This window comes from Mastomys coucha, unplaced genomic scaffold (genome assembly GCF_008632895.1).
Source record: "Mastomys coucha isolate ucsf_1 unplaced genomic scaffold, UCSF_Mcou_1 pScaffold12, whole genome shotgun sequence".
Lineage (NCBI taxonomy): Eukaryota > Metazoa > Chordata > Mammalia > Rodentia > Muridae > Mastomys > Mastomys coucha.
In genome coordinates, this window is record NW_022196894.1 from 43,933,921 (window position 1) to 43,952,397 (window position 18,477).

Genomic DNA, 18,477 nt, shown 5'->3' on the forward strand with positions numbered 1-18,477 from the left:
CCACTTCATTCGGCAGGGTTTGGTCTCAGGAGAAAACCATTAGGCATTCAAATTCCACATGAGCCAAGCATACCCTAGATGACTTACGATAGCCATAACGTAAATGACATGCAAGTAGGTCTGTTATATTTTTATGGCTAGGTCAAAAAAAAAAAGTGTATATGCTAAGTATACATCCAATTTGTTTCCAAATATGCTGTATCTGAAGTTGTAGTTACAAAATCTACAGATATGGAGGATCCTCTATATTACTTTAAACCCATATATTTTTAGAAGATCCTTGTCCATTAATGTTAAAGAAACTTAATTACCATAATATTTCCAACTTGAGTTATTTGTATAGCACCATCAAAATTTTAACACATTTCATACCACTATTACTACATTTTAATTTTATTTAAAAACACTTTAAATTTGTTTTGCTTAATCAGATAGTAATTTAGTTATTATCACTTATGATGGTGACAAAATAAATTCATACACTAATAATATTTTAATGTATATCACTAAAATTTATAGTTACTACTACTACTAGTACTAGTAGTAGTAGTAGTAGCTCTGACTCATTATTTGACTTTTTGATCTTTCTGTATATCACTGGCTGGTTAGCACTTGCTAGATAACCCAAGCTGGCTTCAAATTCACCACAATCCTCCTGCTTCAAGAATGAGGATTACTGCAGTATATCACAGCACCTAGCTTTACTTTTGAAGTTTATTTGACTTATGTGTGGCCATAACTTTTAAAAATATAACTTTGAAGAACAGATAATCTAAATTGAAATCACCTATAAAATATCTATAAGAACACTACACTACAACATATGGATGGGAACAAACTAGTAGACCAGGTGATAGCAACTGTTCAAAAGGAAAATGTATTATGTTTCCTATGGGCTTTAGAACAGAGAAATCTGCTCCCCCAGTGGGTGATCACTGTACAGACAGGCAGGCTAATCTGAGAACAGCAGCAGAGATGGAGAAGGGGGGATGCAGTCCCCAGCTTATTACCAGTTTCTTCTTGGGGAACAGAAAAGCTTCCCCATCCTGTGACAGATAGGCCCTTGGAATGTCCACAGTGCAGTGAAGAAATCCATAGAAGAATTCAGATTGAGTGACATGGGTCCACTATGAGAAATCAGAGAGGAAATTCAGATAAAAGTGGGAGACAAAAGGAAAGGCAGCCCATTCCAGCAGTCCCACGGCATACTGTGGGATACCTCAAAGATAACAGATTCTGGCTTTGGACACAGGAAAGGCAACAGAGAAGCTAGCCCATCCAACTTCCATGGTAAGGCTAGAAACACACTCAAGCAATACGAGAATGATTATGGTAGAATGAGCTGTTAAGCTACAGTGAGAAAAAGGCCAGAGGATAAAATACCATTAATGTAACAATAAAAGCAGAGTGCCAACATGTCCACACCTACATAAAAGCTACAACGTCATTATTCAAAACCAGGTGAAAACAAAAAGACGATATAAACCATAGAATACTTGGAAAGGCTGATAAATGAGCTCACTGAAGAAAAGATGACTTGTGAGACACAGGCGGTGCAAGGCACAAAATCATTTTCAAAAATCATTCTGGGAATGAGATGAATTTAGAACAAAGCTGAAGCTATATACTCACAAGAGCTGATGCATTGAGAGAAATTTTACAAATCAAATGAGAAAAATATTTGGACAAATACTTTTAAAATAATATGGTATACTAACATATATCTCACAAATGCTAAAAACCACAATTTGCAAATTTGTTTAAAATAAAAAATGACTACAGAAAGGCTCACAGTTAGTGCTGATTATTCACTAATAATTCTTATATGGAAATGGGTACTTAGGAGATGCCTTGTGGTTACACAATAGAGGTCTGGAAAATGAATAGAAAGGAGTGACTGGCTCACGGGGAATAAAAGAGGTCCATTAGGGAAATAAAAGACAACTGTAAAATTGGACAAAAATGCTAAATATAGCTATTTCATACCCCTGTGTATTGACATGAAATTAAAAAGCATATTTTTCTTGTAATACTTCTATTGCCTCCATCAAAATAGTAGTGATGCTCGGTCTTCTCACCAATGGTTCTTAACTTTGTCACCTTTTCCCTTGGTCATGGAGAAATATTTTACCAGCACAGAGACACCTGTCAAACTCAGCAAATTTTCTCCTATCCAGAGCTACTGCCACAGACTGGGGACTTGGTTTTAGCTTTCCCAGAACTATGAGAGAATACATTTTACTTCACTGGTCAGTCTGTGGTGTTATACCAATGTCCAGCACAAATGTCAAGTATGACATTGAGTGTAGACTACCTGGGGGATAGGAGTCCTGGGGACTAATCTAAGGTGTTTACATATTCGAGACCGATGAGAAAGCACGTCTCTGGGTAGAGAACTCTGGGGGATGTAGCCTAGATGTCTTATGAGTGCTGCTAGCATGAGAACCGAACTCTAGTGACTTTATCCATTCTCAGTGCCTGGCCTCTGCAATTTAAGGTGGTTCCCCTCAAACCCTAGCATTTAAGGGGACAAATATGCTTGTGGTAGAGTGTTTTAGTTCTTATACATTAAATGGATAATTTCAGTAGATGTAGAACTCCTTGGTGGACTGTGACTAACTTTACTATTTTGGACAGGTCTTCTGACCCCTGGTGTTTCCTATGAGAGGCATTTTTAATTGTTTTATTGGTGCTCCATAAGGAATGAGGTTTTTTTGTTTGTTTTTTTTTGTTTTGTTTTTTTGTTTTTGTTTTTGTTTCTATGCTTTACTTATTTTATTTGCTACTTTCTCTTTGACATTCAGAACTATTGTCATGGTGGATGTGCCTCTGTTTACCTTAGACCTTCTTAAAGTTCCTGGAGGAATAGATTAGCTGATAGAAAATGCTAAAATATTGGGCAACATTTGCTGGAAAACGGGAGTCCTGGAACTGAGAAGCAGTCATCTTGTTTCCCTTCCCAACTATTATACTTTTAATAGAGTTTAGTTAAGACATGAAAGTAGAAAGGAGACTAGGGAAGAAAAGGGATGCTAGCAAGAGTGAGCAGGAGACAAGAGAAGGGCAATGTGGGTGAATATGATCAGAGTGTATTATATGTGTGTATAAAATATCACAATGAAACATAACTATGTGTACTTAATATATGCTGTTACAAACGTTATAAAAGCATTCTTTATTTCTGAATAGTTTTCCTATCTATTATGGATCTAAGTACTTCTCTATCTTCTCAGAGATCATAGTTGATTTTCTTACAAACTCTGATATAGTTATTTTTTTTAAACATATATCCTGTCCATTGGCTTTGGAGTATAGTAAGGTGCCTTGAATTATTGAAAACCACCCATACTACAACACCAACACAAAGCTTTGCCCAAACATTCTTACTTTTCCTGTTTCTAGGGATTAGTGGCTAGAAGCTGCACCAATGCTTGCTGTCCTCACAGCCCCATCTCCCACTCTCCAACCTCCCACTTCCCTGTCTCCCACTCCCTGCTCTTTCTTCATTCCGGTTCCTTTTCTGTTCCATAATGCCACCAACACAAGCTCCCCGCACTAAGTGGTCAATACCTTTCATGCTCCTAAATACAATCCAATTACCATTTGCCTTCCCAGAAGTGTCAGGAGTGATGGCTGCTGCTTTTATGTGATTATCTTTCAAGGCTTCTCTGACCTGGTTCTCTCTTCTCGCTCTTGTTTATCTTTTTATCTACTCTTCACTGTCCTGTGGAGACATACCTCTCCACTCATCTCTGTGCTCTGAGTTGAAGCGCCACATGGTTTTTCTCATTTGATTTCTCTACCTAGATTGCTTCTTTCACACCTAGAAATTCAGTTGGATCCTTTGCTCAGAAAATATATAAAATGATATCTTTACTTAGGCTTCTGTGCTAGCTGAGGGACAGCATAGTCAGTTGTGTACATGTCGTTATTCTCAACTTCCTGCCTAAGTCAAACATGAAATAGAGCCTAAGTGATCTCTGAACAATCTGGTCAGACGACAGTGTCCCCTAACACAGTAAGTGAGTCACGCATTCTGAAAATCAAGGTATCATGCTTGGCAATGCTTTGAATTTCAATTGCCATATATATGCTATATATCACCAGATATTATGGATGACCTATTTAAACGCCACCAGATGGATATTGCTCTCCATCCATCTCTTTACCACTCTACTCAGAGTTACCATCATATCTCCTCTCCATTTCTGGTATTATATCACTTTCTAACTCAGTTGAACTTACACTATCCTTTCTGCTTTTCCTCAATTCATTCCCTAGACCTTAGTCAAAGAAATGTACAAAGAAATAAAAAGCACCTCCATATTTGAAATGCAAAATGAAAAGTGTTAAAGAAAACCATTTCAATTAGTTTCTATGGTTCTTGATTATACTAATCTTGTTCACTAGCCTTGCTTTCAGTTGCTTTAACTGCATTCATTTTTGCTCTAGTCATAATTCTCTTTAGAATCCCATGGTTGGTGCAGTTCCTGGACCACAGAGCCTGCACATAGCTTGCTTGCTAATGGTAATTTCTTGGTCTTCCATCTATTAGTTAATAACTGCTCTAAGGATGGGAGGGCTCTAGGAAACCTTTCCTGGTTTCCCCAGAAAACCCTTTCATACAGTGCCTACTTCTCTGCACCAGATCTCCTCACTGTTGTTGTTTAACATTTCATTGATATCTGTTCCTTCTACTGGGCATGGAGATGCTGCAGGACAGGCCATCTTGTCTGGACCCCACATCACTATATCTAACCCAGAGTCCCTTGTACTCAGCAATATAATCTCTCATAAACTATGTGCTGGACAAAGACGGCACACAGGACATTGATGAAAGTCAGTATTCAGGTTAAATGTCATATTAATCTATAGAGAGCTTAACCACATAGGTAAGATTTAGCTTATCAATATTGAATTTTCTTCTTTTATTGATATTTCTATATTTTAAAAGGAAAATGGTAATAAACTTAGAATTTGCAATGCTGTATCTCTTGGCTAGCAAGTTTTCATATGCTGTCATTATTTAGCGTCTGCCCACATTTCTACCCTTTTATGTCCTTCTCTCTTTACAGTTCTGAAACTACTATGTGTTCACTTATTTTTCAATAATATTCCATTAGTGATTTGCTAATATTAACAATATTTGTTAATATTTAAATAAATTTAAAAGGTTTTGCAAATTTTATAGACACATACAATATGGTATCTTAATTATTTTAATTCCCTGCACATCCCTGATCCACCTCCCATTCTTTCTCACATTTGTGCCCTCTTGCAAATTGTTTTTCTAACCAAGGGTCCAATTTGTGCTGCTCATATCTACACATAGGTGTGGGACCATTCACTGAAGTATAGTCTGTACCGAGGCCCAGAATCTTAAAGAGAATGGACTCTCCCTGCCGTAGAAGCCATCGACTTTCAGAATCTTCTCAGCAAGAGTGGGAACTTGCCCGGCTCTCCCCATGCATGCTGAAATGTTGACTAGTTTGATCTTGTGCCAGCAAACTATAATTGTTCATTGTTTTGTTTCCAAGATTAGAAATTCTTATCCATTGCTATCATCACTCCTCTTTTTCTTTGTGATGTTGGTGATGGAGCACAGTACCTCCCCCAGGCAGGGCAGACACTGTGTCACTGAGCTACAGTACAAACCCACCTATTTCTACTGTGTGTATTGGTGCTACGTCTTTTACCTACTTCTTTCTCTACCACTCTTGCTTCTGGAAGCATTAACAACCTCTGGGCTTTGTTTGCAATTTGGGAAATTTAACCATCCTGTACTCTTATAATTCATTGTAATAGCTACATTTTTTCCCCATAGGTTAAAAAGTACTATCTGAAGAACTATAGACCAAGTAGCATTCACATTTCTGAAATGTAGATTATTATAAACCAAGGACTAACTCAGGAGCTATGTTTTTTAAATAACTTAAAGACTCCTTGTTCAGAGAGAAAGGTATTAAATTAAAATGAAAATAAAGTAAATACCAAATTAATTATTCGCCAGATTTCCATTTATATCCATAGCTTCTGCACACACGAACATACACAGGGACAAAATATTATGAGAAGGGATCATCTAGCTGCCTTTCTTCGTTAAGCCCTCGAGGGACACAAGAACAGGATTCAGACACTTCAGGTTTTGTAAATGACCAGGAAGATTAACTCTGATGACAAGAGAAAGGAAACAGCAAGAGGCCCACCTCCAAGGCCCACCTCCGAGGCCCACCTCCGAGGCCCACCTCCAAGGCCCACCTCCGAGTCTCCCAGTTTCTCCTGTATTGCTTCAGTTTACACTTGTTCATGTTCTTCCTACGTTTTGAAGACTTCATTTGTGTGGCTTGCTTACTCATCTGGCTTAGAAACATGAGTGACTGGCAGAAGCTCAACAGGGAACTTGATACTATGCATACAGTGGAAAGATAACATGCCATTGGGTGGGGACTTGTTCACGATGTCAGAGAATAGGCACTCCCTCTACTCCTCTTGTAACTCCTCAGCTCCACTTTAAGACTCAGTTTTTGCATCCATTTTGTTTCTTCTCTTCTTTGTTTTTATTTTCTATTTTTAATGAAGTGTGATTCATTTGCACGGGATTCTCAAATACTAACAGTCTGTCTTTAACACTGTTGTTTCCCATCTGATCTGAAGGACCAACAGCAAAAGCTCAGAAAGAAGACTGGAAATTTCCCAACCACAGAAAACCATAAATATGGCTCTGATTATCCATCTATTTACAGTTTCAGTGGTTACAGACGTAACTACCTTGTATTGTTTTCTTTTTTATTAAAGTCGATGCCACTCACTTCTGAATGATATATCTTTTCTATTCTTGTGTTCAATTGGAATCATAATATATTGTCTCTTTTATAGCATATATCCTGGTTGTCCTGAAGATGGATGATGGTAGTCTTAGGTACAGGGATGGCAGATACAACCATGTGGCCACTTCTCAATGGAGTATTGATCAGATCCTCAGAGTTGTGATAGCATAATCTATTGAGGTTGACACAGTATACCAAAACTATGTCTAAATCCAAAGTCAAGGTGTACTTGTGTTAATGTCTGACAATATCTCATTGGATTCCAAATTAGGCTACTGTACAAGGAAAAACTTAAATCTTTTTAATAAGAATTAAAAAATAAAGTTACTCCCTGTATTACTATTACTACTACTACTACTACTACTACCAACAACAACCATTTGTAAAACTCCTACCTTATTTTGAACATTTATTTATTTATTTATTTATTTATTTATTTATTATTTTTATGTATATGAATGTTTGCCTGTACATACATATGTGTGCCTGGTGCCTGAGGAGGTCAGAAGAAAGCATCAGGTCCTCCTAAACTGGAGTTATAGCTGGCTGTAAGCCATCATATGGACGCTGGGAATTGAACTTAGTTCCTCTGCAAGAAAAATAATGTTTTTTAATGGTATAGAGTAGAGTTTATTAAGGGCATGGGGAGGGGAATTAAGAGGGTAGCAGAGGCAGAGAGAAGGAGAGAGTAGAGACATAGAGGTAGGCCATGGCCATGTGGAGAGAAGGGGGAAGGGAATGGGAAGAGAGGGGGCAAGAGGCAAGAGAGATGCAAGTGCTTAAGAGAGTTAGAGAGATGAGCAAATAAGTGGTTTTAACTGCTAAGACATCGCTATAGTCAAACTCATACCTTTTAATAGAAACTGTAGTTAGTGCTTTTCACAGATTACCTTATTTAATTATCAAGACAATGGTTCCCATGAAGGAGGGACTATAATCATGTACATTTGTTATATAAGAAACCAAAAGCTTAGAGACCTGAAATGATTGTATAGTGGGACTGAATGATGTCTATAGTAAATGGCACATCCAGTTCACTGCTGACTACCTGAATCCAAGGTCCCTATACCTAAGTGTAGCTTTCAAAAGGTCTTACTTTATGTTAACCCCATATGCCATTGTCAACTGATCTGAAGTTGTCTTTTGCTCCCTTTGATGGAATCCTACCTTACCCTGAGATTATCTGAACATTATTGTCTTAGAACAGCAAGAGTTAGACATGGAGAGGTTGAGATGCCTGCTGTGTACCAGGGCAGCCCCATGTCTCCTGCAGCAAGCCTTTCCTGAGCTAGTTTTGCTTATCTTTTATCATATTACCAGGCTATACCCCTATGAATTTCAAACATTCAATTTCCAATGTACTTTCCATATGCTGGTTTTTATTGTTCTCTGTTCCCACTAGTAGGAATAGAAATTGTCTTATCTTAGAACTAGGTCATGTAGAACAGATAAACATGTTCAGAGAACTTACAAGACAGGTCCTAAGTCAGCTTCATTTCTAGGCAGAATGGGCATAGAACTTAAATTCAGGGCTCCCTCATGAATGTAGGCCTTTGAAACCTAAATGGTCTGAATGTTCCTGAGTGTTCAGGACTTTGATGGCCCATTTCCCTGTCCTCTAGTAAATATCCAACGTCATTCATCCTGTAACCCAGCTGCTGGTGCCACTATGCAGGTGTGCACAGCAGAAGCTCAATGTTGCCTTCTGAGTATCTTCCTTCTTCACTCAGTGTCCTTTTCCTACATCCACTCTATGATCAAGTCATGTGTATTCTATACTCAGTATGTAAAATATATAGTTCCCTTTCATATCTACCAGACTGCCATTGCATTTCTTCTGGACAGCTGAAATTGATCTTCTAATCTGTTCTCATCATCTTTCCTTGTCCACTGTAAGGACATTCTCCTACTGAAGCCAAGGTCATCTCTTTATAACATAGAAATAAATTACAAATGTCATCTTAACCTCTTGTTAAAAAAATTCCTTTTCTTTTTATGACTTTTATGTAGAAGTTATAGCCTTGAACATAGTGAACAAAGTCTGGCATGATCTCGTCCTCACTGTGTCTCTACTGTATCCCTACTTGCATATTCCCATTTTCTTAAACTTTGCAAAACATTTCCTATGGCTGTCCCCATCCCATTTCTACATCACTCACAACTCCCACTTTTTCTAATTAAAGAATTCCTCATTCTTCAATTTAGGTATTCCTTTCTCAATGGCCATTTCCCTGGACTTTGCTATGCTCTCAACTATTGTAGTTCTTGTTATTAACACTTACCACTACTACAACTTTATATTTACCTGTAGCATTATTTGATCTGTGCTACTTCCCTTATTGGACAGTGTTTCTTTCTGCTATGTCTTTGTGTGTTCAATACCCAATGTAGAACATGGTTGCTGTCTTCGTGTATTTGCTAAATGAATAAAAGGTACATGAAAGCATAGAAGTCCTTCCCTGGGAAGGTTATACTCACAGGGTTCCACAATGAGGTTGTAGACTGTAGTCTTGATGCCTTCTGGATACAGAGTAAAGATGCACTTATACTTTCCACTGTGGGTGGAAGAGATATTCCTTAAGTACAGAGTCCAATTTGTTATACCCTTCGGAGTTTCTATGGCAGCCACTTGTGATTCACAGGCATGCCCCTGCCTACAGTAGAAGCCATATGTGGGATGATAAAGAGCAATCATAATGTCAGTCTTATCTGTGACCTTGGACCATTGCATCTGTACCAAGAAGTCTTTCTCCTTTGTTTGGCAGGTCAAGTTGACATCAGAACCAGGTAGAGCATACATGTTATCTCCGACATTGAATAGCTCTTCCCACACTCCTGGAAAGGAAGGATGCGGATAATCAGTTTTCAGTATTTCCCTGGAGTGCCCCTTTAGGGCACTGTGTGTGAATGTATATGTGTGTGTTTTAAGATAAATAGAGGAAATTATTGACCTGTGCATGTTTCTGTCCATATTGACACATGTTGGTCTGTCCAAAAAGTAACTGAAGGTCTCTGACAAAGGAATAAAATTAAGTGTCTTTGAAGACTGAATTTTATTGTGTTTTTATCTGTATGTATGAGTGTCAGTCTGCGTGTGAATATGAATGCAGATGCCCACAGATCCTTCATGAACTGGAGTTACAGCTGGGTGTGAGTTGCCAGATGTGGATACTGGCAACCACACTCCATGAGAGCAGCAAGTGCTCTTAATGGCCGAACTCCCTCTTCAGCCCCATAACTGAGTCTGTTTAAAGACAGACGTGCCCCAGCAAACTTAGCATGAAGCTGTTCATACATATGAAGATTGTTGACCTTTCTGCATTGACATCTGTAATAACTAGCCTAAGTATAATAGTTTTCTTTTCAAACATTATTTGCAAGTTCTTTATAATAAAGAGGCTTTTATTTTAAAATACTATGTGTCTACGAAAGGCTTTTATGTGTGCTATCTTTTGAATCTTCATGCTTCATAAGATAATATTGTTATGCTCCCTTATTAAAAAAGGAAAAAAAAAAGCAGCGAGAAATGAAGTAGAGCGCCCAGAGATGCACTCCCTTAAGAGAAGATGAATTCTCTTCACAATTAGTCACATCTGTATTAGTATTCCTTTAACATTAACTTCATTTACTCCAAACTGCCTCCTACATTCAGTCTGGCTGAGTAGAATAAGAAACTTGACATTCTCTCTGATGATGAAGGAATCTTCATCTCCAAGCAGTTACACCTCCCAAGGAGAAAGGAGCCGATGCCTCAGCTAGACGTTCCCTAGGTTATCATCTCTGACCATTTCATGAGACGCTAGACATGAGAGATTCTCTCTCCCATCAGCAACCTGACTGCATGGTACAGACCACTCAGAATTTGTTCAACACCGAGTCTTTGGTATGTCTTCAGAAATGCTTCGGATGCCCTTTTAGAATTTACCATTACAGAAGTAATACGCTATTGTGACAAGTCTCTCAGAGCTCACAAAGGGAATGAATAAAGATGGCAAGTTGCTAAGAAGAAACAAAGGTGCCTGAGGGATAGGAATTATTATATTGGTAGATGCACAAAGTTTGTGTAGACAGAGGTTACACATGTGAATGTAACTCCCCAGAAGTGATCCTTCAGTAAAAGGCCTCTGAGCCCATTTAGATCACCAGTTCCAACATGTCTTTGATTCAGAAACTCTCACCATCTTCATACCAATACATAGCTATTTCTTTAGAAACTCAGGCTTTCAGCAATAATCTTGTACCGGGCTGTCCAGAACTAAGCTTTTCTCCTTCCAATGGGCCTTTTAGGTTCCGTTTCCCATGGTCATAAAGAACTCTGCTTGGCTTTGCAAGGTATTCCTTGTATGTGAGTGAGTTAGATTTAACATAAATTCTACCACTAATGACATTAGTATTAGGGAGGAGAGACACTTGTTAATTTGAAAAGAAATGCTTGAGAGAGGATTAAAAGCTGAACAAGACTTTCTGACCATGGACATGATTGCAGGGGTGTCTTAGTTTTCTGCAGTTGTCTTTATAATGATCCGGGAACATTTCCTCTTCAATTCACACAATTTTCCCCTAACTCAAGACTCATTGAAGAGGAGAAAAGGTAAAGAGAGGCCAGAGCAGTGGCGCTAACCATTTGTTCCCTTCTTAGGTTTAGTGCTCGTTAGGAATCCTGTATCGACTCTAGCTAGCATCTTTCCCGTAGCTGCCACTTAAGCAGCTAACTGACAACCTTAGCAACAGCTTGTCCTTCAGTAATCCACTCCTGCAGCAGCCTTGAAGCATTTCAAAGGAGCAAAGGATCCCAAAGCAGCCATCTGAAAAGACCAGCGTGAGCGGAAGTCTTACCCCTGAAAAACTGGATCTGGATGATGGCACAAACAACACAGTGTGTCCATTTTCTCTTCATTGTTTCCGGAAGAGCTCACGCCAGCATTTCTGTAATGATCACAGGAGGCAATTGCTGCCTCTAGCTGAGCAAACTCTTGCCACCACCCTATTCGTGCTCAAAAAACCTCAACTCTACCGCAGGGCTGGGGTTGTTGATCGTTTGGCAAGTCCCCAGGAAATGAAATGCAGACAGGAAAGTAGTGTGGTTCGGGGCTACGTGTAACCTTCACAAGAACAATGTAGAAACGGTTCTGCGCAACCTTGTGCCTGTCTCACCTTTAAAAGACGTTTCCATATCCCAAGATTCTCTCCTTCAGTCTCTTTGTCAGTCAAACTGCTTCTAAAATCGAAACAAAGGAAATCGTGCAGAGCAGTCCCTGTGTGCTTTTTATGCATTTCCTTTCAAGAACACAAAGTCATTTAGCAAACACGAGCTTGCTGCCTCTCGTAATAGTTTTTCAGTCCAATCATAAGATATATTTTCTTTCCTGAATAGCCCTAGGGTGAAAGAACAATAGTTAATGTATTTGATTTTAATAAACCCTGAAGAATAAGGGAGTAATGTCAGCTATCCAACTGAATCCATTGTCTAGTTTCTTGTAGGTAAATCCGCATTTCTGTGGAAGACAGAAGTGAGGTCTTCCCCACCCCTTGTCTTTGTTAGTTTGGAGACCAAATGGGGAAACTGCTCACTGTGATAGCCAGGGGCCTTTTTAGATGAAGGTCTAAGAGCTTTATCTGGGTAAGCCAAAAACCATAAGGAACGAAACTCTACAGAGTATCAGTGGTTAAGTCAGGTGGTCCTGATGACTTTTCCAGGGAAGGTTAGCAGTTCAGATCCTTGAAGGGAGGACAGGAAGTGATGGAACTGCTCAGGGCACCTTTCTTCATAGCAGCTGGGAATTCTGGAAAGTCAGTGATGGGACTTAATAAAACCTACCAGGAGATGTGGTAGAAAGATTCTGATCTCAGATTTGGTGTCTCTATTAAATGAAGACAGATTATATACTTGTAGAGGAACCTGTCACCTCTTACTACATCTGTCGTAAAAATCCAATAGAAACCCAAATTTACTGAATTCTTACTCGGAGTATTTAGACTCTTATTGCATTAAAATGAAGAAACTTTAAGAAAAGAGAGCAAAAGAATGCTCTACTAAAACAAAAGAGTGTTTTTTTTTTTTTCAGTAGAGGTTCACTTTTAACAGAATTCCTCTCTCTTGCTAGGGTGGTTTATTAGAAGCACTTATGGATGGCTGCTGGTCCGATCTGTCTTAGCTAGCTATTTATTTGACTCATGGTTCATGATTCTAATACCTAGGAATTTCTGTGGCCTGAACCCATCAGATTTTACCAATTTTCCCTTGGGATCCAACTAGACTCTTAGAGAAGACAGTTCTCAGATGGCTGTGGCATATGAGTTGAATGCATCTGATATTCTGAAGTGGCAAGACCCAAGTGGCAGCCCCTTCATGGCTGCCTGCTTGCAGCAGGTGGCAGCAACAGCCTGCAGACCAGAATGGCTATCCCAGGTGGTGGGAATGGCCCCCACAGCTTTTCTGTCTTGGTAATATTTTCTAAAGGCCCTTTCAGCAGGGGAATAGGCATTCTCTGTACTTAAAAATAACTCTTCTATGAAGCCATATCAATCTTTCCTATTATCCTCTCTGCTCACCAAATCCCAAACCGCACAGCCTTTCTTTTGCCTTATATTCCAGCCTGCTGCATATGAAGCAGAAGCTGTCAGTTTCACAATGTGAAGAGCAACCTTTAACTTCTTGAACTTCAGAGGCAAACGCGATTATTTACGAAGGGGAGCTAGAACACACACACATTCGTGTCTACTAGAGAAGGAGCCAAGACAGTATTTGGACAACATTTTTAAACAGTCTATTTAAATTACTCAATTGGAAGAAGAAGCTTTGAGAAATAGAAAGGTGAGCAAGAGGTAAACTTGTTTTTGTGGTTTCTACAGTGATCAACTCAAATAAAACTAGATTTTTTTTTTTTTTAACCTACTCACATAAATTATTTGAAGTACTTCCCAGTGTGCTTGAAAATGTAGCACTTAAGGATTCAGGTAAATTAAAAAAATATTTATTGTGACCTTACAGGGATCACTAAAGACACACACCTCTAGGTCATTTTAAATATAATGGAAAAAATATGGGCTTTATTCTCAAGAAACTTGACATTCTGCTTGGCATTATTCTCAGGAAAGAGCATACTTGTGTGTCACAAAATGAAACAAACAAACCAACCTAAAGTTACACCCGGGTATTAAATACCTCTGCCTGAGAGACAAAGGACAAGCAGGAGGAAAGGGGGCGTGGCCTGGAGGGAGTGGCCAGGATCATCTCAAGTATGGAATCTGAACTTGGCCTTAAGCTACAGAAGTCATCCTGGAAGAGACTGCTGGGTGAGATACTCCAGGCAGAGGAAGTAGGGGACTCCAACACTTGGGAGCGCTGAAATTCAAGGCAGATGCTGCCTTTGCTGGATGAGAAACAAAGCTACAGAGAGGCAAGTTTAGAATACAGAGAACATTCATCCCAGGCTATGGAGCATGGCTTCTCTTCTCCACTAAGAAATTAGTATAGTTCTTGTTTTGTTATTGTGTGTTTGCTTGTTTTTCCAGAATCTGCATCATATGATATTGCTTTAACATAAAGAAACATTTAAAAAGATAAACAGGATAGGCACAGACAAGTTGAATGACTGAAAGGTAAAAATGGAGAATGCATTGAGTTTGTATAAGAATGGGTTCTCCAATAGTCAGGCATGGGCAAAGGAGCAACTCAAGGGACCCCAGCCCTCAATGCTGAGGTATTTACTACTGAGAGATTTAAGAGAGATGGAGTGTCATTGCATTCAGTTGTATGGCCACTGGTGACCTCACTGAGCACCAATAGATAATCAGTCACCTAGATGGTCTTGATTAAACTATGGGTCACAGAACAAAACCAAAATCATGAATCTGGGGAAAGGACAGATATGGGGGAGGGGTTGATAGGAATGGGAAGATGATTAAAAAAAGAGGAGAGAAGGTATCAGAATATATTTTATACATGTATAAAATTGTCAAAGAATGTAATCAATTATTCTGATTTTTAAAAGGGGAGGCAGAAGAACTGTTCAGAGTTTCTGTTATCCTTGTCATTCTAGGAAGGTGCCTGCTGGTTGGCAGTGCTGTCCACACTGTAAGGGCGGTGTGGCCTTTACCAAGAAAGGAGAAATAGTGTACATGATAATCCCCCCCGATTGCTCTGTCGACAATACAGTCATGGGTCTGAAAATTATATGAATAATTTTAAGTAACAACATAGTATTCTCATTTCACAATGTCCACACTGTTGAAATAAGAACATGAAGAAGAGTCCTAAAATTCAAACCGAGCCTTCATTTTAGCAAATCATGTGGCTCACAGTTCAGCTGTTTTCCAAGAATTCTCTTCGTCTACAGAAAACTGCCTTCCCAAGTTAATGCTTCCCCCTGAAAAAAAACCCCACAGTTAATAAGTGGATGGTAACAGGCAAAGCACATGGATTGGGTACTTGCCTTGCTTATGGAAGCTATAAAGCGTCTGCTGTGCTCCTGAGCAATGCTACACAGTAAGGCTCTGTAGCACCTTTAATACAGAACAAGATATCTTTGTGCTCCATCCTGCTTTCCTTCATTTGAAAGTATTGTTCCCATCCTGAGTGAATTCCCTGAACACGAGCCTCACTAAGTTTGTTCCATTCTTCTTGTCATGATAAAAGCACCATAACACAAGCAACTTAAAGGAGAAAGGGTTTGTTTAGGTTTTCAGTTTTGTGGAAGGGAAAACACACATGCTACAGGGAAGACATGGTGGCAGGACAGAGATGGGCCTCACTATTGCCTCTGTGTTTAAGAAGCAGAGTGAACAGGAAGTGGTACTATGCTCTAAACACTCAAGACACACCCTGGATGACATACTTCCTCCATGAAGCTCCACCCCCTAGGAGTTCCATAATCTACCCAGACAGCAGCACCTATTGGTGGGCAAAGTGTTCTAATACTTGAGTCTGTGGGGGTATAGTTTCTATTTAAACCAGAACAGTTGGTTCTCCAGGGACCCTGACCTAAGATAAGCCCTTACTTCAATAAACCAACAATAATCTAGCTAGCTCAGAGGCAGGCCTGTTAGAGACCCACTCTTCCGAAATTATGGAAGAGAAGAAAAGGAAGCCCTACCTTTCTTTTTTTTTTTGGTTTTTTTTTGAGACAGGGTTTCTCTGTGTAGCCCTGGCTGTCCTGGAACTCACTCTGTAGACCAGGCTGGCCTCGAACTCAGAAATCCGCCTGCCTCTGCCTCCCAAGTGCTGGGATTAAAGGCGTGCGCCACCACTGCCCGGCCCTACCTTTCATTGTAAGAAATTAAAAACAAAAAGTGAAGGCTAAAAGCTTTGCAAACTAGAAGTGGTATTTTTTAAAAATTAACAGAAGTGAAGATTGCTAGCAGCTATTGAGTAGCAGTAGTAAGAAATTAAGCAAAACTCCGGTCATACTAGTATAATTTTAAATATATTTTTATTTTCAATCAGCACATAATTCCATGTTAGTATCACACAGTGTGAAACTTTAGCACATATGTACAATTTACAGTTACTAGATAAAGGTACGCACATGTCTGTCCCAACCATATATCATCTCCTTGTATTTGAGACATTCAAAATCTGTGCTGGCCATTTGGAAATAGCCAATTAATTGCTATTTACAATAATTGTCCCTTTGTGCTATAGAACAGAAACTATTGTTTTAATCTACCTCTATCCCTACATATCATATTCACAGTATAGTTTCATTTTTCACTTGTAAAAGCCTCAATTATTAAATTAATTAATTCTTTAAAAATTATTCATTTTTAACATCAGACATATTTATGGGTTACATGATACAATAGTGTATAAAATGTGGATTATTTGAATCATATACCAAACATTTGAATTAATTATTTATGTACAGGGCTTTTTACATTCAGTCATTTTGAAATATATTCCAAAAGATATTTTGTCTAAATATTCTCTTCTGTTTAAAAAAAAAAGCAAGATTTTATTTTACTCAACTGAATTTTTGTATGAATTTCATTTTTCATTTTTAGTGAAAATATATTCTTTTCTCATACAGTTATAGTTTTTATTATATATTTTATCAATATGCATTTATACAATTATAAAAATATACAGGTTTTATATAAATATATAAAATCATCCTTATTATAATTCCTCTTCCTCCACTTCCTCCCCAACTCCCTCTCCTCCATGACCACTCCCTTTCTGTCTCTAATTAGAAAAGAATAGATTTCCAAGAGACAACAACCAAACACGACAAAATAAAATATAGTAAGATGAAGCAAAAACTGCCATATTGAAGTTGGACATGGCAATCCAAAAGTGGAAAGATGTCCCAAGAGCAGGTACAAAAGTCAGTGACCCCACTTGTTCTCACAGGCAGAAGTCTCATAAAAACACTAAGCTAATAGCTATAACATATATGCAGAGAACCTGGTGCAGACTTATTTAGGTCCTGTGCTTGTGGCTTCAGCCCCTGTGAACTCGCATGCCCCTTGCTCAGTTGATTCAGAGGGCCATGTTCTCCTGGTGTCCTCCATTCCCTCTGGCTTTTATAATCTTTCCATCCCCTCTTCCCCAGGATATCCTGAGCTCTGAAGGGAGGGATTTGATGAAGACCTCCCATTTAAACTCTTTTCCCACATCATGTCTGGCTGTATGTCTCTGAATCTGCTCCCATCTGTTGGAGGAAGCCTCTCTGATGATTACTAGATAAAGCACTGACATCTATGAGTATAGCAGAATATAATCAGGAGTCATTATCATTTTACTGATACTTTTTTTCTTTGATCAGTAGTGTTCGGGGTTTTTCTTAGGTTTCTATGCTATCTAGTCTCTGGTTCTTGGTTACTCAGGTCGTGATGGGTCTGGGTTCCTTCTTGTAGAGTAGTCCTAAGTCAAACCAGACATTTGTTGGCTACGCCCACAAGTTCTGTGCCACCCTTGCCCTAGCATATTTTTTCAGGCAAGATAGATTGTAGGTCAAAGATTTTGTGGCTATGTTAATTTACACACTTCTCTTTCTTTTGCTTACAGATTGCATTCCTGCATTATATAGACTAGACAGTAAGGCCGAAGGTCTAGGCAGTCATCAGTTTGATTGGCCCACGTTCAATGAGTTGTATGGATGTTGTCTTTGCCAATGGGGCCCCAATGCCAGTTTGTAGAGAGGAAACCTTTATTTTATTATCAGCCTGGTTTGTTTGGGGATTTCTATGGGACACCGTTGGCCAATGAGTCGACGGAATGCAGCCCAGACCTGCCACTGGAAGATTTGCCTTGCTGTAAGAGATGGCAAGTTAATACTCCATTTCCCCCATTAGTAGGAGTCCTCATTAGGATCATCTTCATAGGTCCCAGGAAGTTTCCACTGTACTAGGTTTCCAGGCTAGCAATCATATGCCCCCAATTCTAGCTGTTTTTCTCTGTATTCTATACCTCCATCCTATGCCCCTCATCTGAACCCTCTTGCTCCTATCCCCAACTGCCCCAGTCTACCACAAAACCTATTCTATTTTTCCTTCCCAGGAAATCCATGCATTGCCCCTAAAGAAATTTTAGTTGTATCCATTTGCCTGCAAATTTCATGATGTAATATTTAAAGGGGCTGATTAATATTCTATTGTATAAATATTTTTCAGTTCCTGGCTATTATGAATAGAGAATAAATATGACTGA

The 18,477-nt window shown here is 39.0% G+C and overlaps 1 protein-coding gene across 4 annotated transcripts in view; it reads right to left on the reverse strand.

Moving 5' to 3' along the window:
- The window catches only part of Cd96 (CD96 molecule), a 77,607-nt gene extending 65,833 nt beyond the window's left edge, over window positions 1-11,774 (reverse strand). For all 4 annotated transcript variants that reach the window (XM_031364021.1, XM_031364019.1, XM_031364020.1 and 1 more), the window contains exons 1-2: window positions 11,664-11,774; window positions 9,306-9,662 (exon numbers count right to left, since the gene is read on the reverse strand). In XM_031364021.1, the coding sequence (XP_031219881.1) occupies window positions 9,306-9,662; window positions 11,664-11,724 (418 nt within the window). In that variant the 5' untranslated portion in view covers window positions 11,725-11,774. The remainder of the gene's footprint in view (window positions 1-9,305; window positions 9,663-11,663) is intronic.
- Between the last annotated feature and the right edge of the window lie 6,703 nt (window positions 11,775-18,477).